The sequence below is a fragment of the Equus asinus genome, chromosome X (genome assembly GCF_041296235.1).
Source record: "Equus asinus isolate D_3611 breed Donkey chromosome X, EquAss-T2T_v2, whole genome shotgun sequence".
In the NCBI taxonomy this organism is placed as follows: Eukaryota; Metazoa; Chordata; class Mammalia; order Perissodactyla; family Equidae; genus Equus; species Equus asinus.
In genome coordinates, this window is record NC_091820.1 from 40,482,096 (window position 1) to 40,505,472 (window position 23,377).

General features: G+C 39.9%; 1 protein-coding gene across 1 annotated transcript in view; it reads right to left on the minus strand.

Moving 5' to 3' along the window:
* The window catches only part of RP2 (RP2 activator of ARL3 GTPase), a 37,934-nt gene extending 14,991 nt beyond the window's left edge, over positions 1 to 22,943 (minus strand). Inside the window, exons 1-3 of the mRNA XM_014867612.3 lie at positions 22,661 to 22,943; positions 11,164 to 11,829; positions 6,280 to 6,394 (exon numbers count right to left, since the gene is read on the minus strand). Coding sequence (XP_014723098.1) covers positions 6,280 to 6,394; positions 11,164 to 11,829; positions 22,661 to 22,765 — 886 coding nt within the window. The 5' untranslated portion in view covers positions 22,766 to 22,943. The remainder of the gene's footprint in view (positions 1 to 6,279; positions 6,395 to 11,163; positions 11,830 to 22,660) is intronic.
* Between the last annotated feature and the right edge of the window lie 434 nt (positions 22,944 to 23,377).

A 23,377-nucleotide genomic window follows, 5' to 3' on the forward strand; every position in this document is an offset into this window, starting at 1 on the left:
AGGAGAAGGAGAGAAATAATAAAAATCAGAGCAGAAATAAATGCTATTGAAACAAAAAAGGCAGTAGAAAGGATCAATGAAACAAAGAGCTGGTTCTTTGAGAAGATAAATAAAATTGACAAACCCCTAGCCAAACTTACAGAGAAAAAAAGAGAGAAAGCTCAAATAAACAAAATCAGACAGGAAAGAGGAGAAATAACAACAGACTCCGCAGAAATACAATGGATTATAAGAGCATCTACGAAAAACTATATGCCAGCAAAATGGATAACCTAGAGGAAATGGATAAATTCTTGGACTCCTACAATCTCCCAAAGGTTAGTCAAGAAGAAGCAGACAATTTCAACAGACCAATCACAAGGAAAGAGATTGAAACAGCAATCAAAAGCATCCCAAAGAATAAAACCCCAGGAACAGATGGCTTTCCTGGGGAATTCTACCAACTTTCAGAGAGGATTTAATATCCATCCTTTTCAAGCTATTCCAAAAAAATTAGGGAGGATGGAACACTTCCTAACACATTCTATGACGCCAACACCACACTGATACCAAAGCCTGACAAGGACACCACGAAAAAAGAGAACTACAGGCCAATATCGCTGATGAACATAGCTGCAAAAATTATCAACAAAATTTTGGCAACCCAAATACAGCAATTCATCAAAAGGATCATACATCATGATCAAGTGGGATTCATACCAGGGACACAGGGATGGTTCAACATCCGCAAATCAATCAACGTGATACACCACATCACCAAACTGAGGAATAAAAACCACATGATCATCTCAATAGATTCAGAGAAAACATTTGACAAGATCCAACAGCCATTTATGATAAAAACTCTGAACAAAATGGGGATAGACGGGAACTACCTCAACATAATAAAGGCCATCTATGACACACCCACAGCCAACATCATACTCAATGGGCGAAAACTGAATGCCATCCCCCTGAAAACAGGAACAGGACAAGGATGCCCTCTGTCACCACTCTTATTTAACACAGTACTGGAGGTCCTGGACAGAGCAATCAGGCAAGAAAAAGGAATAAAAGGAATCCAAATAGGGAGGAAAGAAGTGAAACTCTTGCTGTTTGCAGATGACATGATCTGATATATAGAAAACCCCAAAGAATCCATTGGAAAACTTTTAGAAGTAATCAACAATTACAGCAAAGTTGCAGGGTATAAAATCAATTTACATAAATCAGTAGCATTTCTATACTCTAATAACGAACTAACAGAAAAAGAACTCAAGAACACAATACCATTCACAATCGCAACAAAAAGAATAAAATTCCTCTGGATGAATTTAAGGAAGTGAAAGACCTATGCAATGAAAATTACAAGGCTTTTCTGGAAGAAATGAATGATGACATAAAGAGATGGAAAGACATTCCTTGCACATGGATTGGAAGAATAAACATAGTTTAAATGCCCATTCTACCTAAAGCAATCAACAGATTCAACGCCATCCCAATCAGAATCCCAATGACGTTGTTTACAGAAATAGAACAAAGAATCCTGAAATTCATATGGGGCAACAAAAGACCCTGAATTGCTAAAGCAATACTGAGAAAAAAGAACACAGCTGGAGGCATCACAATCCTTGACTTCAAAACATACTACAAAGCTACAGTAATCAAAACAGCATGGTACTGGTACAAAAACAGGTGCACAGATCAATGGAACAGAATTGAAAGCCCAGAAATAAAACCACACATCTATGGACAGCTAATCTTCAACAAAGGAGCTGAGGGCATACAATGGAGAAAAGAAAGTCTTTTCAACAAATGGTGCTGGGAAAACTGGAAAGCCACAGGTAAAAGAATGAAAATTGACCATTCTTTTTCACCATTCACCAAAATAAACTCAAAATGGATCAAAGACCTAAAGCTGAGACCTGAAACCATAAGGCTTCTAGAATAAAATGTAGGCAGTACACTCTTTGACATCAGTATTAAGAGGATCTTTTCGGACACCATGTCTTCTCAGACGAGGGAAACAATAGAAAGAATAAACAAATGGGACTTCATCAGACTAAAGAGCTTCTTCAAGGCAAGGGAAAACAGGATTGAAACAAAAAAACCCACAAACTGGGAAAAAATATTTGCAAGTAATACATCCGACAAAGGCTTAATATCCATAATATATAAAGAACTCACACATCTCGACAACAAAACATTAAACAACCCGATCAAAAAATGGGCAGGAGACATGAACAGACATTTCTCCAAAGAAGATATACGGATGGCCAATAGGCACATGAAAAGATGTTCATCATCACTGATCATCAGGGAAATGCAAATCAAAACTACACTAAGATATCACCTTACACCCATTAGAATGACAAAAATAATTAAAACAAATAGTAACAAATGTTGGAGAGGTTGTGGAGAAAAAGGAACCCTCATGCACTGCTTGTGGGAATGCAAACTGATGCAGCCACTATGGAAAACAGTATGGAGATTCCTCAAAAAATTAAAAATAGAACTACCATGACCCAGCTATCCCACTACTGGGTATCTATCCAAAGAACTTGAAGTCAGCAATTCCAAAAGTCCCATGCACCCCTATGTTCATTGCAGCATTATTTACAATAGCCAAGACGTGGAAGCAACCTAAGTGCCCATCAACAGATGAATGGATAAAGAAGATGTGGTATATATACACAATGGAATACTACTCAGCCGTAAAAAAGAACAAAATTGTCCCATTTGGAACAACATGGATGGACCTTGAGGGAATTATGTTAAATGAAATAAGCCAGATAGAGAAGGACAATCTCTGTATGACTCCACTCATATGAGGAACTTAAACATGTGGACAAAGAGAACAGATTAGTGGCTATGTGGGGAAAGGGGGGGTGGGGGCTGGGCACACAGGGTGAAGGGGTGCACCTACAACATGACTGACAAACAATAATGTACAACTGAAATTTCACAAGATTGTAACCTATCAACTCAATAAAAAATGCAAAAAAAAAATTAAAAAATAAAAATGTTTAGTAGCTTCTCATCTCACTCAGACTAGAAGCCAAAGTGTCTACAGTGGCCTACAAGGCCCTAAATTATCTAACTCCACCACTACTACTTCTCAGATCTCATCTACTATGTTTGTTGAATAAATGAATGAATGACCCTCTAAAACAAAGGAACTCAAGTCTGACTAATCATCAGAATCATCTGGGGAAATTTTTAAATGCATATTCCAAGGGTATATCTCAGAGACATTTGGCTCAGTCTTTCTGAGGCAGGAGTTGGAAATTTACATCTTTGAAAGCACCCTAGATGGTTCTGAGGATTAGTCAGGTTGAAGATTCTCAAGATGGAAAACAATGAATTCTCTCATTAAGCAGTCACATAGATTTATTAATTGAAAGTACATAACTATGACTACTTTAACTGAAGAGGAAAATTTAGAGACTCTAAAGTACAAAGTATTTGAAAGAAAAGTGAATTTTCAAAAGAGTAAGTCCACCCTCAGCTCAGAACAGTGCTTTGCAACTGGGAGCAATTTTACCCTCCAGGGAACATTTGGCAATGTCTGGAAACATTTTTGGTTGCCACAATTGGGGCAGTGTGCTACTGGCACGTAGTCAGAAGAGGCAGGGACACTACTAAACATCTTAGAATGTACAAGACAGCCCCCCACAACAAAGAATTATCTGTCCTAAAATGTCAATCATGCTGAGGCTGAGCAATCCTCCTTAGAATGACTGATGGCCACTTTTAGGTAAGGACCCAATCCATCCAACTCCTGGTAGAATATCTCCACTGACAGCCTGCTCACTATTCCACATCAATCAATGCACTACTGGGCAGCTTAAAATTTTTCCCCAACTTTTTATTTTGGAAAATTCCAAACACCATAGAAAAGATGAAAGAAGAACATAAACACCATTTGCTCTTTGCCTACACCCGTCAAATGTTAACATTTGGCCAAATTTCCTTTATCACATGCTATACCCAAACACACATGCACACATACACACACAGTTTTTGTTTTGCTGAGTCATTTGAAAATAGCAGACATCATGATACTTCAGCGTGCATCTCCTACATAACCAGGATACCACTAGCATACCTAAGGATACTAACAATAAATTCCACACTATCATCTTCAAACTTCCCCAGTTGTCTCCAAAACGTCTTTTACAGCTTTATAACTCACCCACCCCCAATCCAAGATCCAACCAAGGTCATCCCTTGCATTTAGTTGTTTCTTTTATCCAAGAACAGTCCTCCATCGTTTTTGTTTGTTTTCCAGGACATCGTCTGAAGAGTCCTAGCCAGCTGTCTTGTAGAATGTCTTCAGTTGTGGATTTGTCTCCCTGTTTCCTCATGGTGTCATTTAACATAACCCTAGATTTCCTTTCTTTCCTATAAACTAGAAGGCAAGTCTTGGATCGATTAGATTCAGGTTAAATATTTTTGGCAAGAAGACTTCATAGGTGATGTTGTGTATTTCTTGTTGCGCCACATCAGGAGAAACACACTGGTAGGCTGCCCTGCCATCAGTGACGCTAAGTTTGATCACTGGGTTAATGGGATCATCAAGTTTCTGCTGTAAAGGTACACTCCGCCTTGGAATTAGAATGTATAAATACTCTATTTCTTATCAGCTTTTCCCCCAATAGTTTTAGCATTCACTGATAATCTTTGTCTGAAGTATTATATCGAGGGCTGGAAAAAGTCTATCATTCCTTCTACATTTATTAGCTCACAGTATTCTGTACAGAGCAGAAGAGCTTTCCTTTATTTCCTCTTCCCCTCTTTTTTATTATGACTAGATGCATAGATCTCTGCTGCTGTTAAATAAATTCCTTTCATTATTCTTTTTGATGCTCAAATTGTCCCACATTTGGCCAGTGGAAACTCCTTCACGCTGGCTCCTGTGACCTTTTGACGTACCTCATTAGTCTTTGAGTACTTCCTGTGAGTATCTCTGGTTTATATGACATTTATTTGCTGAAATTCCTATAACATCTGCCCATTGGTTTTGGTTCTACTTTTTGGAGGAACAGAACATTTTACTTCTTCCATGTAGAATGTTGTGTTAAGTAAACACAGATATTATATTTGGGTTGGAGCAATTCTATGAAACCACTACACTAACAGTACATGAGTACATAGATCATTAATTTAGACTTACTCGTATGCTCACTTCATCCCTAATTCTCACACTTTAGGATATCCATTACACTTATTACTTGATTCAATTTATAAAAGCTGCTGAGAGTTTAAAGGTTCATTTTCAAGGTTCCATCAGAATGTTCCCATGTCAAAATGGCCGCACCAAAGGAGCCAGGTCACGATTTCCTATTGGTAATCTGGGAAAGATTCATGCACTGGGTTGGAGCGAATCCTTGATGCTACTCGAGTAACCACAAGGTATATGAGATACTGTATTAATACTTAAGGGCTGACTCACACCCAGCATTAGTTATTAAAGTTATCCTAACAATCCTCCAACGTTTTCACACAGGTTTTTGCAGTTTATTACAACTTCTTTATTTATAAAGAGCATGTAAATGCAGATGCACCCTCTTTCTAGGGTATACCCCTTCAGCATTGCATATCTCTACACATATTTGCTCAGGCTAGTCAAGAAAAGTCTGATGAGCTTTGAGCAAACAATGTCCCTGCTCTGACAGATAAATAGTATTCTGTCCTCTAGAATAAGTACACCTTCAAAGACATACAGGCAGACAGCAGCCCTTCAGGAGGGCACATGAACTCTAGTTCCTCTGTGTGCAGACATATTTCCAGCATCTGAAATTTATTGGTGGCAGTCGCCCACTGGGGAAAACAATTCTAATTATGCATGAGAAGTTAATCAATTATATCAAATACATAAAATAGTACACCATTTTATTTATATTTCTTATTTCTTTTCCAGTATGGTCAAAGCACACTGAAAGCAGAAAGAATCCTCATCAAGTGCTTTGTAACTGTGGGTAGGGAAAATGAAATGGTCACTCACTGTAATACAATAATATGACAATAATTAAAAAGAATAAAATACATAATAATAAAATGTGACTTTCAAGTACTAAGATGATAGAATAGGAAAAAATCCTAATGCCTAACTTCTAGTTAGTTATATAAGGTTTTTTGAATGATGTGAAATTCTGACATTTCTGAATAGTAATAGGAAAAAACATAAAACAAATGAGAAAGAGAAGGCAATGGAAGAGAAATGCTAAAGGCAGAAATAAATCAAATCAGCATGTCAAGAGAATAACCACAAAAGTAGACCAATCATCCAGAAGGTACCTTTGTTCAGAAGAGGAAGGAAGTCAGCTGCTTTTTCCCGAAAAACTCTCTGAGCATCCTCAGCTTTCATTGACACTTCCTTTGTCTGAACTAGGAAAAAGCCTTTATTAACCATCTGTGGAAAATAAAATTTCATTTAGATTTTAAAATGACCTTCTGAGAGTAAAACAATATTTTCCTATTCTCGTATTTTTCTGCACCAAACGCAACACAGCCTGCTGCTTTTTGTTTTAGCGATGACTCTCATTCAGGGTGTTTGCTCTAACAAGTTTCCACATATACAGGGTTCTTCCTTCCAGATGGGTGGTTCTGGTTAAGAATTAGTACTGCAATGCCTACTGTTAAGATTAGAGTCCAACAAATGTGAATTATCCCTCAAAATTTAAAACATACTTAAAAATTTTCTTTGACTGAAACTAACAGATGGAAGCTTTAGTTTGGTGATACTGCAAATGTCCAATGAGAGGAGAATGGTTAAGTAAATTACAGTACATTTACATGATAAAGTATCATAGTTCATCAAATATAACAAATAAGATGGGGAAAAGCTTACATGATAATGTTAATCTTAAAAAGCACGATACACATGTATACAGTGCAGCACAATAACAATAGATTACATTCATGGAGCAGTTACTATGTGCCAGGCAGTTTTGTGCACTTTGCGTGTATAACACATTTAGCCCTCAGGTGAGGTACCTATTACTACTCTCATTTTATAGACGAGAAAACTAAGGCACAGAGTGGTTAAGGAACCTGCCCAAGGTCACACAACTATTAAGTAACAGAGCTGTGATTCAAACCCAATTAATCTGATTATAGACTAAATAAATTAAAAATTATTCCTAAAAAGACTATTCAAGGTACATTATGGATTATTTTTAAACTTATTTCTACAGTTTTCTACAATGAGTACATATTAATTTTTAAAATAATTATGGAAGTAGTTTTAAAAAATGCAAAGTCATTCAACCAATTAATTTTTTTTAGCAAAGCCTCTTGGGGTTTTAATTATAAAAGTAACATAGGCTCAATACAGAACATTTGAAAACAAAGAAATATCAACCAAAGTGCTACCACTCAAGGATGTCACTGCCCATATTGGTGTACTTCCTTTTACTCTCCCAGTTTTCTTTTTCCCCCATTACAGAAATAATACATGTTCATTGTAAAATCCATAGAACCACAAAAAAGAAAACTCTGCTCTTAATCCACTTCCTAAGAATAACTATAACTGTTAACATTTTAGTATATATAATTTTCCAGACTTACCTACTTTATTTAATTTTTTAAGGAAGATTAGCCCTGAGCTAACATCTGCTGTAGATTCTCCTCTTTTTGCTGAGGAAGACTGGCCCTGAGCTAACATCCGTGCCCATCTTCCTCCACTTTATACGTGGGACGCCTACCACAGCATGGCTTGACAAGCGGTGCCATGTCCGCACCCGGGATCCGAACTGGCGAACCCCAGGCCGCCAAAGCGGAACATGCGAACTTAACCACTGTGCTACTGGGCCAGCCCCAGACTTATCTACTTAAAAAAAAATCAGATACTTACATAATATTCTACAGATTTTCACTTACTTGATTGTGAACATTTTCCAGCAATTCTACTATAAAATCAGTTTTAATGGTTGACAGTATTTCATTCTACGGCTACATTATTCCATACCATTCCATCAAATTGGAATCAAACTTAAATCTGTTTTAAAAGCCCTCAATGCTGCCTCAGAAAAACGAAACATACATAAAAAAGTAGCAGAAAATTACACGGACATCACTGCCAGATGATGACTGCAAAGTTACTTAAAATATCAGAAACAATCCTACATCTGCTTCTAATTTTCTAGACAGCTCGTTACCTCTCACTTTATAATCAGACACATAAACTGACAAAAGATGATTAATTCAAAATGCCGTTACCTAAAAACAAATAAGGAACTATGAAAACTATATCTGTTTTGATATATCACTGCAGATTGTTGAAGAGACTCTTTTTCATGAAAATTCTTCTACTTTTAAAGACTAGAAAATAGTGGTAACCACCCAACTTAAATTATGCAATATTTTACTTCCAAACAATTGTGCATACTTTTACTCTAATTTTCCTGTGCGTATCTGTGATGCAGGTAAGAGCCTGCAAGAAATCTGAGTTTTAGGTGAGAAAACTGAGGCCCAGTAACTTCTCTTGACTCCCAAGAGAATGTGCTCTGCTTTACCCAGCTTTTCTGGACTTCCTACCCTCTTAAGTTTTATACTTCCTATCTCAAAAAAAAAAAACATTATAAGTTTAATTTATGAAAACGTGAAACAAAATTCTGTGATACTCCTAGGGTTTAACAAAAGCAGAGTTAGCAACCACAGTTCCAGTCTAAGCGATCCTAAGCTATTTGTGTTATGAAATGAGACTCAAGTTTCATTTTTCCATCTCAGAATTAACTAGCTTCTACACATATTTTCCTGGGAACTCGAGCTTCATTTTTTAAAAAACACGTAATCTTGGGGCCAGCCCCGTGGCTGAGTGGTTACGTTCCTGTGCTCCACTTGGGCGGCCGGTTCGGATCCTGGGCGCAGACCTTGCACCGCTCATCAGGCCACGCTGAGGCAGCGTCCCACATAGCACAACCAGAGGGACCTACAGCTAGAATACACAACTATGTACTGGGGGCTTTGGGGAGAAGAAGAAGAAACAAACAAACCAAGATTGGCAACATGTTAGCTCGGGCGCCAATCTTAAGAAGGAAAAAAAGAATTAAAAAAAACTTTGTAACCTCTCTCTTAATATGTAAGTCACTGGTCTTTCAGCACATTTGATACCCTCTTCACAGGTACTTGGCCTTTTCTTCTCTTTTCATTCCTTAATTCCGATTTCAGAATTAGATAGGATAACTGTAGCCAGAAAGTCCCAGGGCTTTTCTTTCTAGGCTGGAGGGTAGTAGCTGCCTTGACTCCACATACTTTGGATCACATTCCTGTTCCACCAGGCTTTTATCAACTTCCCTTCACCACGGAGGCAGCATGGTAGCAGCATGCTTAAGGGTTAAGACTGTGGCCTACAAAGCGAGACTGCCCTGGATTTAAATCATGGCTCTGCTGTTTACCAGCTGAGTGACCTTTTGAAGGTTACTTACCCTCTCTGTGGCTCATTTTCCTTATCTGTGAAAAGGGGAATAATGGTACCTATTTCATAGGTTATCCCGAATTAAGTGAGTTAATCCATTTAAATACCTTACAACAGTGCCTGGTATATAGTAACACTGTATAAATGTTAGCTATTATTGTTGTTGTTGTTGTTAGAGTTTTGTTTGTTTTTAATTATTTTGTAATCTAGAAGGACATCTAAAGAATATCATTCTTCCTGGTCATGTTGCTTTCAAGTGCGCACAACACTGCCATTTCACACGTCAGATACCAAAAGTTAAAAGGTGAAGAACGTCTGATGACTCAAGAAGGAAGACAGCTTGTTTTGATGGTTTTTTTCTTTAAATATGCTACATATTCTTTACATCCACTCCTCACTACCTACCAAAAAGGGGTTTAGCCTGAATAGTTACGTCTTTTGAAAACTGTACGTAGATCTTTTTTAAAAAATCACCTCATAGTATAATGAAAATATCACCTCTCAGATGTTGCATTAGCATGTGATTCAACAGCTCAAAGGCCAGAAGCACGGTTTTCATGTCTTACCACATTCACAGCATGTTTTTATCAGATTGGCATAATAAAAAAAGAAAATATCAAAGTCTGAAAATGATACCTTGGCTTCTGTTGTTTTTGAAAACTAGACCTCAGATATACTCTATAGATTTCAGACATGGGTTTTCTACCTTGTAGAATGTAGAGCTATAGAGAGGTAGTCATTTTTAGTTTTTTTCCTAAAACCATTCCTTTTGACAGAACTGTTACAACTTTTTAAAAATCCATTAAAAAAGACTTGATGAGTTTTCCATTCACTTCTCCATTTCTGGAAGTTTGATTTTTAAACTCGAACAGACTCCTCCTGAAGAACGTCTGATTAATGGATGATCAAGGCATCCTTCTGCTGCCTCTCCGCGGGAGCGCCCAGCAACACAGCAACCGCTGCTGCTGGAGCCCCTGACCTCTACGGCCCCAGTTATTTTTCAAGTGGAAGCTGCTTGAGAAAAGAACCCAGAGAACCTTTCTACACTCACGAACTCACCACACGCCCCTGCTCAGGAGCCCACAACCTCTGCTATCCCAGCTCCCACCTCATTCTTCCGCACCAACCTCCCCTCCTTGGCAATAGGGCAAAGGAAAATAAGGAAAGCAATGTGGAGGTGGCTCTCATAGTCAAAAGGGGGTCCTATTCCTAAATGTCTTTGCTACCTCCTGACCAATGAAAACTCCAAATAAATTTCCTCACTAAATCATTATAAAAGGCTGTGCCTTACTATGCAGTGCTACTTTTGTGAGCTTCCATGGAAATCATTTATTATGAAGAACGCAAGTTCTTTGAAGGCAGAGAATTTTGTCTGTGTCTCTCCACCTCCAGGAGATACTATATTTCATCAGCTCTAAGTTGCCGTCACTTGTAGGATGCATTTCAGATAAGTGAAAATGTGGAAAACAAATGGGCATCCTCTAATCAATGAAATATGATAACAGAGTAACTTGCACATAGTAAGTGCTTAATAAATGCTTACTGAATTGAATTATATTTTTAAAAAGTTTCTTTGGGAAAATATTTTGGGGCCTAAGCAACCTCTGTAAGATTTATCTTACAGATAAATCTGTAGGGAGCAGAGGACTATAACTTAAGGATTGCCTGTATTTCTAACAGCCAATTTGAAAAAAATGGAAGTTCTTGGAAAGCGGTGTGTTTCTATCTAGTTGTATGTCTGTTTCTCTTCTCTCTCTCCTTACCTCATCAATTAGTTTCCTGGCATTGGCGATAGTATAATCGCCAGCAAATAATACCACTAAGCATGATTCATCACTGCTCTTCTGTCTCTGACCCCTGGATACTGGAACGATACTTCTGTTGGCTTCTGTGGAAATGCGGACAGCCTTGAGCTCTTCGGTGGTAGGCAGAGGAACACGGTCTTGAACTACAGCATCTTCTGGAAGAAGGCTCCAGTTGAGTTCTCCTGACACAGGTGTAAAGTCATGAATGTTACTCCAGGTATTATTGAAGATACTTAGCCCTGCATCTTTGAACTGGAAAGCTAATTCAGGGTAGTACCATTGAAAACAGCCAAATTTGATATTTGTGGAAGACTCAATGATGGGTTGAGTGGCGCAGCACAAAAAGACTTCCAGCTTTCTACAATCCCGCACACGAAACTGCTGGCAGGCTAATGCGCATCGGCAATCTCTGCAATTTCGGAAAAACACACTGCCTTTCACAGGTCCCAGAAAAATTACGCAGTTAGTACAGTCATCAATTGTGACTGTAGCAGAGTGATCAAAAATATAGATGTTACAGTTCTCACAGTCTTGAATGAGAAACTGTTGCCCTGCCACTTTCCCAGGTAAGCGGCCTACTGTTTCATCCTTCAGGCCACTCAGCAGGTAGTCTTTCGGATCAACCTGCAGAGACAAAACACACACCTTGAGTATTATTAACATTATTCAACAGATACCAATTAAATGTCTATTGGGTGCCAGGCACAATTCTTAGTGCTAGAACAATACGTTCCTACTTTCACTGACTTTGCGACATAGTAAGAAAATGAACAGTGCAAATTTTTTTTCCAATAAAGAAAAGGCATGGGCGGGGGGGAAAGGGAGAGGGAAATATTATAGATAAAGACTCAATCACATATCAACCAAACAATGTGCGGACAGTGTTTGGATCCTGTTTCAACATATCAATCGTAAAAGCACTTTTTTGAAACAATTAGCGAAATTCTCACACATATACACAGCATAATGGATAATATTAAGGAATATTTCAGCTCTGACCCTTTTTCTGATGCTTCACTTTTACAATAACTTCTGCTTCTTTAAAACTTCTGAAATTGGAAATACACCCAGATTGAAATATAACTTCTCTCTTTTTTGTGTGAGGAAGATTGGTCCTGAGCTAACATCTGTTGCCAATCTTCCTCTTTTTGCTTGAGGAAGATTGTCATTCAGCTAACATCTGTGCCAATCTTCCTCTATTTTATGTGGGATGCCGCAACAGCGTGGTTTGACGAGCAGTGCTAGGTCCGTGCCCAGGATCTGAACCTGCAAACCCTGGGCCACTGAAGCAGAGCACGCAAACTTAACCATTACGCTACTGGGCCAGCCCCTGAAATATATTTCTCTGTTCTTCCATAAATTGAGGCATGGGTCTTAGTTTCTAAACCCTGACTGATTTCTGCAACACATTACAGAAAATGGAAGAACCTGAAAGCACAAGAATCACTATATGTCAGAACTTGCATCTACTAGATATTCCAAACTAAAGCTCACATAATCTTTTAAACGGTATGCCTGGAATCTGTCACATTATTTTTTTAAATTTTAACTGGCCTCTCAAAATATAGTCATTAAAAGGCCATTTTGATTTTTCCACATTATTTTTGTATTCACTTCCACTGTTTTACCTGTTTGCAAATATTAAATTTCATGCAAAACTTTATGCACCAGAAACAGGCTCCCAGAGATACAGTATGCAAAAACCCGATTTTTTTTTTTTAAGATTTTATTTTTTTCCTTTTTCTCCCCAAAGCCCCCTGGTACATAGTTGTATATTCTTCGTTGTGGGTCCTTCTAGTTGTGGCATGTGGGACGCTGCCTCAGCGTGGTTTGATGAGCAGTGCCATGTCCACGCCCAGGATTCGAACCAACGAAACACTGGGCCGCCTGCAGCAGAGCGCGCGAACTTAACCACTCAGCCACGAGGCCAGCCCCCCGATTTTTTTTTTACAAAGGATAATTTAATCATCGTAATTATTAGCAAACTAGCTTAAAGTGACTTATTCAATATTGCACAATAAATGTACTTATCCAGTTTTACATAATATACTAGAAGGGGTACTGGTCTGTAGCACGAGGCAATAAAAGAGGCACTTGTTTTCCAGTCTCAATTTTGTCACCTCTGAGCAACATGATCTTGAAAAAGGCACTTCAGCTTTCTGGATCTTCAGTTATTCAACCAACATTTGAACACCCAGTATGAGCCAGACATTGTTTTAGGCACTGAAATGAATACGACCAGTTCTTTCCATAAAAGAAGTAAACACTAACCTAAACAGATCATTTAAAAACCACTTGACTGGGTAATGAGAAATGCCCAGAATATTCTGGGAATACAGAAGAGGAACACCTGGGGCGGGGGACGTGGGGGTATAAGACTTCCCGTACGAAGTGAGAATGAATAAGCTGGAGTTCACCAGGTAAAAGGGGTGGGAGTAAAGGACCCTCCCTTCGCACGCCAGGCAAAAGTGAAAGGAGGAGGAAAATAAAACTCTTCAGGGAGGGTGAGGAAAACTGGTGTGACCGGTGACACTGGAATGGGAGCAGACAAAGCTAGAGAGGTAGGTGGGGGCCACAGTATAAAGCTTGGAAGTTATCCATGGGCAATAGGGTGCCACAGGAGGATTTAAATAATTTACATTTCAGGAAGATTATTCTGATGGGAATAAGGAAAAGTGGATCGCAGATCCGAGACGCTGTTGCAGTTGTCCAGAAAAGGCTGGAACTAGAGCAGTGGTTAGCAGGGAAGAGGAAAATGGGATAAATTTAAGAAATATTGAGGAAGTAGAATCGGCAGATTTGGTAATTCAATGGCTGTAGGAGGTAAGGCCGAAGGATGGATCAAAAATGATTCCTAGCTCTCTAGTCGAGTGTTTTTCAACCTTTTTGACCACAATCCACACTAGTACATTCTTCAGCACAGTCCAGTTCACATACTTAGGAGTATTTGTGCATGTCCGTGTACCAATGAAACAAAAGTTTCACAAAATAATATTTACCCTTATTTTGTGTTAAGCCCCTTAATACCTTCTATTATCCCACTCACAGGTTTGAAAAAACATTGCTCTGGCTTATGTGATTGGATGTTGGTAGTGCCACACACACAAAATGGAAAACACAGGAGGCAACACAGGTTTAATGTGGGAAGATGTGTTCAAGCGATTTCATTTCTAGGAGTTTACAGGTGACGTACATATATAAAGGGCCAGTGTTCCAGTCTGGCCTCTAGCGAGGTAATGAACTAGTATGGCTGCTGGCTCCCCGTTGCCCAAGATCAACCCCAAAGGGACCAAGTAAGGAAAACACCAAGAAAAGGGGAAACTCTGAGACACCCCTGTGGTGGGGTGTGGGAGGATACAATAGTAAAGCAACATCTGAGATTTCTGCTCTAGCTTCTCCCCCTCCCAAATCTTGAGACAATAGTGCTTCCCCCACACCTGCTGGGACTCAGACCTCTGGTCTAGACTTCCCTGGGAGTAAACGCAGGGCAGGGCAGAAACCCTGTGTTGGTGAAGAGCTGAGAAAAACACGTGGGGACTAACTTTGACAGTCATTCTGGACCTCTCCAAACCCTCAGAACTGGTGAATTAAAATCTAAGGAGTGTCTTCGAATGCTGTTTCTCTCAATTATTGATCGGTCAAGTGGAGTAAAAAAATAAAATCAACAAAAATATAGAAGATCTCAACCACACGATGAATAAGCTTGAGTTCTGCATCCAATAAGTATACTCACATTTTCTTCTTAAGCACACATTAAAGAGTTTTTTAAAATCATGTACTAAATCATAAAGAAAGCCTCAACAAATTTTAAATAACAAATAACTTACAGGTCATGATATGGGACCAACATGCAACTAAGTTAGAAGTTAATTAAAAAAAGATACTTTTAAAAATCTTTGCCTATTCAAAAAATTTTAAAAACACACTGCTAATAAGTCATGGGTTAAAGAAGAAATCATAATCAAAATCTAAAAATACTTAGAATTAAATGGTAAGACACCACATATGGGAAATCAACAGTTCTAAGAGATTTATGCATCCCTATGAGGGGTATGTACTATCATTATCTCTATCACGGCTTCCAGCAGCATGAGGCCAAATAACTTGCCCAAGGTCACAGAGTTAGTAAGTGCTTGAGCTGAGTCTCAGACCTAGGCAGTCTGGCTCCTAAGTCCATTCTCTTGGCTGCTTCTTCATACTCAACCACATTCAAACAGAAAGCAATGTTTACTAGGCATATAAACCAATGGAACAGAACAGAGGGTTCAAAAATAGACATGTGTATATTGACAAAGGTGCAAAGGCAATTCAATATAGAAAAGATAGTCTTTTCAACAACTGGTGCTGGAACAATTGGACATCCATATGTAAAAAAAATAAAAAGAATCTCCCATACCTTGCACCATATATAACAATTAACTCAAAATGGATCACAGAACCTAAAAATAAAATCCAAAAGTCTAAAAACTCTAGAAGAAAACAGTGGAGAAAATCTTTGTAATCTTGGTTAGGCAAAGATTTCGTAGATGTGAAACCAAAAACACAATCCATAAAAGAAAAAATTGAAAATCAGACTTTTATCAAAATCGAAAACTTTTCTTCCTCAAAAGATACTGTTAAGAAAAGACAAGTCATTAATTGGGAAAAAAAATGTTTGCAAAACACATATGTGACAAGGGACTTATATCCAGGATACATAAAGAACTCTCAAAACTCAATAATAAGAAAACAAATAACCCAGTAAAAAATAGGCAAAAGATTTTAATAAACACTTCACCAAGGAAAATATACGGATGGCAAATAAGTACATGGAAAAATGCTCAAAATCACTAGTCATTAGGGAAGTGCAAATTAAACCATGATGAAATACCACTACATGCCTATTAGAATGGCTAAAATTTTTTGAAAACTGACCATACCAAGTGTCGGTGAGGATGCAGAGCAACTGGATCTCTCATACATTGCTGGTGGGACTGCAAAATGGCATTGCCACTTTGCAAAATAGTTTTGCAATTTCTTATAAAGTTTAATATACAATTTCCATATGATTCAGCAATCCCACTCCTAGGTATTCACCCAAGTGGAATGAAAACTTATGTTCACTCAAAACCCTGTATGCAAATGTTTATGGTAGCTTTATTCATAATGACCAAAATTGGAAACAACACAAATGTCCTTCGACTGGTGAATTGAGCAACAAATGTGGTACATCTGTATAATGGAATACTACTCGGTAATAAAAAGGAACTCGTGTACATGTAGCAACACGGATGAATCTTAAATGTACCATGCTAAGTGAAAGAAGCCAGACTCAAGAGGTTACATACTATATGATTCCATTTATATGACATTCTCAGAGAGACAAAACTATAGGGATAAAAAACTGATCAGAGGCTGGGGGCAGAGCTGACCACAAAGGAGCACGAGGAAATTTTGGGGGACGATGGAACTGCTCTATACCTTGATTGTGGTGATAGTTACACAGCTGTATTCATTTGTCAAAACTCACAGAACTGTACACTTTAAAAGGGTAAAATTTGCTGTACATAATTTATACTTCAATTAAACAAATTGCTTAAAATTGAAACATTATTAAGTCATTTTCAGGGCTACATAGCTATACAGCTGAAAGGTTATTTCATGAATGAAAAGGCAGTGCCATGTAATTATAGAAATAATATCAGTACTTTGGTCTTAAATACACTGATGACGAGAAAAGGTGCAGTACTATGTTTCTGTTAGCTCACTGTGTTGCTAACTATATAATCACAAAATAGAATTATGGATTTTTAGGATCAGAAAGGATTTTCCACATCATCTAATCCAACCTGAATCTAATCTTACATCCTATCACATTCCCCTTGTTTACCCAGATTTGCCTGAATGCTTGTAGCAACGCTTACCTCCCCTCATGAGATGCTCAAGGAATTAGAGAACTGGAAGGGATCTTAGGAAACTGAGGGCTGGAAAAGCTAATTGGCTTTAGCGGTAAGGTGTAGTTGAGTGCAGAACACAAATTAAAATTCCAGTCCCATACACTTTCCACTCACTACGCTTTTTCCCTTTATCAAAACTATATGAGTGAGGAAATTGGAACACTCATACACCACTGGTAGAAATGTAAAATGGTGCAGACACTTTGAAAAACAGTTTGGCACATCCTCAAAAACTTAAACATAGAGTTACTATATGACCCAGGAATTCAAGTCCTGGGTTTATACCCGAGAGAAATAAAAACATATGTCTACACAAAACTTGTACACGAATGTTCATAGCAGCTTTATTCATAATAACCAAAAAGTGGAAACAACCAAAATGTCCATCAACTGATGAATGGGTAAATAAAAAAATGGATAAATAAAATAATATATCTAGGGGCTGGCTCTGTGGCTGAGTGGTTAAGTTCGCGCACTCCGCTGCGGCGGCCCAGGGTTCGGATCCTGGGCGCGGACATGGCACCGCTTGTCAGGCCACGTTAAGGCAGTGTCCCACATCCCACAACTAGAAAGACCTGCAACTAAGATATACAACTGTGTACGGGGGGTTGGGGAAGATAAAGCAGGAAAAAAAAAAGAAGATTGGCAACAGTTGTTAGCTCGGGTGCCAATCTTTAAAAAAAAATAATATATCTATTCTGTGGAATGTTACTCAGCAATAAAAAGGAATAAAGTAGTGATACATGCTACAATATGGATGAATCTCAAAAACGTGCCATGTGAAAGAAGCCAGTAACAAAAGACCACGTATTGTATGATTTTATTGATATGAAATGTCCAAAATAGGCAAACCTATAGAGATTGAAAGTAAAATTGTGGTTTCCAGGGGCTGGGAGGAGCGGGTGGTGCGGAGGAACTGCTAACGAGAGTGCGAGTTTCCTTCGCGGGGATGGAAATGTTCTAAAATTAGATCATAGTGATGGTAGTAACATAACCCTGTGAACTTATTAAAACTATTGAGTTGTACACTTTAAATGAGTGAATTATATGGTATATGAATTACATCTCAATAAAGCTACTTTTAAAATGAATAAACAAAGAACTAGTTATTGCCGTTAAAACACAACAACTTTATGTAAAGGATTTTAAAGCATGTTGACAAATTCTTTGACAATCCTCCCATCAAGAAGTCCCCTCCCCTTGGACCTGGTTGGACATGTGTGATTGCCTCAACCAACAGAATGTGGCAGAAGTAACACTAGGTCACTTCAGAGCTAGTTAGAAAAAGCCACGCCGCTTCTGCCAGTCTCTCTTAGGACACTCACCCTTGGCACCCGGCCATCACACTGTGAGGAAGCCCGGGCTCCATGAAGAGGCCCCTGGCCCTCAGTCCCAGCAGAAAGCCAGCATCAACTCACCAGCCAGCTCTGCGATTAAGCCATATTGAAAGCAGATCCTCTGGTTCCCAGTCAGGCTGCCGCAGGTGATGCCACGTAGAGCAGAGAGCCAACCCTGCTAAGCCCCACACAAACTGCAGAGTTGGGAACACAATAAGTACTTACCATTATTCTAAGCCATGACGTTTTGGGGTGGTTTGGTATGCAGCAATGGATAACTAGAATACCTTATATACTTGAAAGGCTAAAAGTAGCATCTAGCCCCCTACTCAGTGCAGACGCTTCTTTCCAGTAGGTCACTCTCCAACCTCTGTCTGAACGTTTTGACTACCTTGGAAATCAGGTCCTCACAAAGCCACCCCTCCCACTGATGAACAACTCTGGGAATTATGACCTGCCTTATGTTCAGACTCGTTCTGTCCTGCTCCGTCTCTGGTCCGAGTCTTATCCTCAGTGGTAACATTACCGTCTAACCTCTCTTCCTCAGGACAGGCCTTGACCTTATTAAATAGTACAGAAATCTTTAGCACTGTTCAATTTTATAGCCAAGGAGCCTGCAATGTCCAACTTTCTCCAAAGTTACACAACAGGTATTGAATAAAATGCAGTTACTTGAATCTCTGGTATAAAGCTTTTGTTTAGTATTATTTCTATCGAATATGAGACAAATGTAATGGATACAGGATGTGTTGTCCATACTCAAACTCACAATTTTCATACTTATGCCATCATTGTTTAGAAGACTAATCCTCATTTCTATCATCTAGGAGAAGGAGTATTGGTATGAATAACTGGAAAATGAAAACTACTTTTCTGCACCACTCATCCTCCCCTTGTTCGTACTTAAATATTTCCTATTTTAACTCAAGAAAGCCAGTCAGCTCTTCGGGGCAGGGATCATTCTTAGAATTTTGAGTCTTCCTTGGTGTTTCAGTACATACATACTGAATGATTTGCCTGGCTATGGGAGACAGCATACAGATGAGGATAAAGGCACTTCTTTCCAAATGATTTAAACACATATCTTACAATCAAAAAATATTTCTCATCATGTCAATGTAGTAATTGTACGGTAAACTTTTTTCTTTTTCAAAGTCAGCAGCCATAGAAATGAGCTTCTCACACTGTTGATTACAGTATATCAGTTGCCATGACAACCTTTAGTCTCCAAACATTCTTTCTAATTGAGACAATTTCTCCTAGCTTCAGTCCCCTAAGACTGACCCAATTACACAACTCAAAAACCAAAACCCAGAGGGTGCCTCTCCATAAAGATACTCTGATTACACAACCTAAGGAAAAATTTAAACACCACTTTTCCAAGTTGCAAAGGAAACTTTTCAGCCAACGAATTTTGTTTTTAGACCTAAAGTCTTATAAATTGAATGGTAATTGTCTAGCATAACTTTAAAATTATATATGCTATACTCCAGGATCACATTACAGAAGCCTAAACTTTTAATACAAACCATTCTGTTAATGTATATACAATATATCTCATTTATGTTCTCTGGACTGTATTTGCATTCTATTCCTTTTAAGGTACAATTAAACTCTTCTAAGAGCAAACAAGTATCAGTAAAAGTATCATTAGGCTAACACAGAACATTTGTACACTAGCCAAATCGGCCTCAGGAGAGGTAAGGAACTAGGGAAAAAAAATCTTTAAAATCATATAAAATGTAGCAGTCTGTCATAAATGAGGCACCCTAGTCATTCCAAAAGAAAAAGAAAAATTCCAAAAAGAAAAAGCAATGCTGGGAAATGTGGTATCTGCATTGTTTCAAAATGTAAGCGGGGCGGGGGGGGGGGGGGGGGGGGCGGCCCGGGGCGGCCCGGGGCGGCCCGGTGGCCGAGTGGTTAAGTGCGCGCGCTCCGCTTCGGCGGCCTGGGGTTTCGCTGGTTCAAATGCTGGGCACGGACATGGCACCGCTCACTGAGCCACACTGAGGCGGCGTCCCACATGCCATAACTAGAAGGACCCACAACTAAAATACACAACTATGTACTGGGGGGCTTTGGGAGAAAAAGGAAAAATAAAATTAAAAAAAAACGTAAGCTGGGAATTCTCTTTAATAGTCCAAAAGATTTTTTTTTTTGAGGAAGATTAGCTCTGAGCTAACATCCACTGCCAATCCTCCTCTTTTTGCTGAGGAAGACTGGCCCTGAGCTAACATCCGTGTCCATCTTCCTCTATATGTGGGACGCCTGCCACAGCACGGCTTGCCAAGCGGTGCCATGTCCCCGCCCAGGATCCGAACCTGCAAACCCTGGGCCGCCCAAGCGGAGCGCGCGCACTTTAACCACTGCGCCACCAGGCCGGCCCCCCAAAGGATTTTTAAATTGGGTTGTTTTCGGAATATAATGCTCATTTAGTTAGAAAAATTTTGATTAGTTGAGTTGATCAAGATTTTAACTTTTACTATACACATATGCAGAAGCATGAACTTATTTTATATTTCCAGTAACATCTCTTACACCTCTACAACTACAGTATCTAGCAGTGTTCCCCAAAAACGTTCCCTGTAAGCTCAAAACAATGTCTACAATGGAAAGTTTACCGTACACTCATTGAGGGAGCGGGGGGGCTTAGATGTTGGTGTCCACTATTCTATTTTCCAATGTGTTTACTTAGCCAAAGAGCAAAAGAAAAAGTCACAGAACACATCCATTTATCTAAAAGGACAAAGATTAACATGCGAGATTCCAATTAACCCAAACATTACGTTAAGAAAGGTTAACTGTAAGACAATTTATTATGAAGTAATGAGTCAGAGGGCAACCAAGACTACTCTAAATAAAAAACTAAAAGCACTTTAGTTTTAGCCTATGATTTCAAAACAAAAAGCTAAAATGAAAATAAAATACACAATCTTCTCTATGGCAGACAGTTAAGCTTAAAGAATATTGTCAGAAATAGTAAGGATGAGGAAATGAATCTTTTAAAAGCTGTCCACCAAATGACTTTAAATGATAGGTGCAATCTTCTCGTACGACAGAAAGCACAGTACTTTCCATTCCTACATTATAAAACGTTGCTATCAAGTATGGATACGAGATAATAAATATACCGAGAAGGATCTGAGAAACAGGGGCAGAAAGATGGGGCTGAGAAGTCTGCAAAAAGTGTCCAATTTCTTAAATCTGACTCTTGGAGAATCAGGTTTACATGAATAAATGCTGCTGGGGATTGGAAATCACACAGGAAGATCTATGAAATCAAGACATTAATTAGAAATTTACTACAAAGTATTCATGGATAAAGATATGTTGCATTAAGCAAGGGGTTAACTGTTCATAACACTCATTTAAAAACCTCATTTTGTCTGGAAGACAAAAATAATTGATAAGTCTATCCAAATATTTTACTAAACACAAATGGAGAACTATGTAGAAAGAGGAAGCATTATGAAATTTATGACTAAGTGAGTTTTGAGCAAGACTAGTGGACATTTCCAAAGCTTTTTTGTTTCTGGCTACATATAAAATTAGAAATAAGGGCGTTTTCATTCACTTATAGCGATAGTAAAATACTGCCTGGTTTATGCTGGTTATTTTCACCTTTCACTCTTAACAGACATTCCAAGGCGGATTCGATTTTCATTATTCCTTTCGGGTAACTGGAAGAGGAGGGAGGGCAGAGCTGTACGTTCAACAGTCCGCTTCGTAACAGAAAATTCAGCAGTGGACATACTATCAGGCGCCGAAGAGATTTACCGGCTAGAGAGACAAAAGAGAAAGCCACAGAAAGAACAGAAGCCGCAAAAGAGATGAGAATCAGTCCCAAGTGTAACTCGAGGACTGGACGAAACCCCGCTGGGCGCTGCGGGTGAAACGAGCAGATCTGAGATCGGGGCATTCGCTGCTCTCCTTCCTTCTCTCGATCCCCTCCTTGGACGGGAGGTCAGGGTGCAGAGCACAGAGAAAGCCCCCAGGGGTCCATGCGCTGGACAAGGCGCACTCAGGCCCCCTCCAGCGCTTCCCAGCCCTCCGGGGCGCCCTCCTCGCAAAGTCATTCACTGCGACTTCAACTACCCGCGTGAGAGCGAGCGAGGGAGCCGCAAGGGCCCGTGGCGGAGAGGATCGGGAGGGCTGAGCCCAGCGGCGACGGACTCTGCTCACCTTCTCGCGCTGGTCCCAGCTGTACTGCTTCGGTGGCTTCTCTCCGCCCTCGGTCTTCTTCGGCTCCTTCTCAGCCTTCCGCCTCTTCGAGAAGAAGCAGCCCATGGTCCCGACCCGCGGGGCTCTCCGGCCGCTCCTCCTCGCCCGCCCGCCCGCTCAGGCCCCTCCCGGAGTGCGGCGTGAATCGCGGACGCCCGGGGCCCCCAGCTCTCCGCCCAGCCTTCCGCAGCCTCCGCTCGCCGTCAGGCCCAACACCCCTGCTCTTTTTCCTCCCAGTCGCCCTGACAACCCACCGCAGCCAATGACCGCTCGGCGCCCGGTGAGCCAATCAAAGTCTGCAAGCAGCACCGCGCGGCCTATGAACAGAGGTCGACGTAAGCGCACAACCATTCCACGCCCGGCTCCTGCACCAGCCCCCAGGGGCGGGCCCACCCGCCCCGGCCCCCGCGCTGCCCCGCCCCTTCTAGGAATTAGTGGGGCTCTCCAGCTGCTTGCGGTGCCCAAGCGGTCCCGTCTGTTTGCCCTTGGTTCTCAGTGTCCAAGTTCTAGGCGCGGGAGGGATCCGTGATGCAACGTTAGACTTCAGATTTATGATGCAAGTGGTGAGGGAAAAGGAATTGCTGCTGATACAGGAAGGGGCCCTGAAATTCGCGTTCCTCACTCCTCTTCTCCCCTCATCGCCCGTCCTCCGCACCCACATCGTCTGGCCAGTGTTGC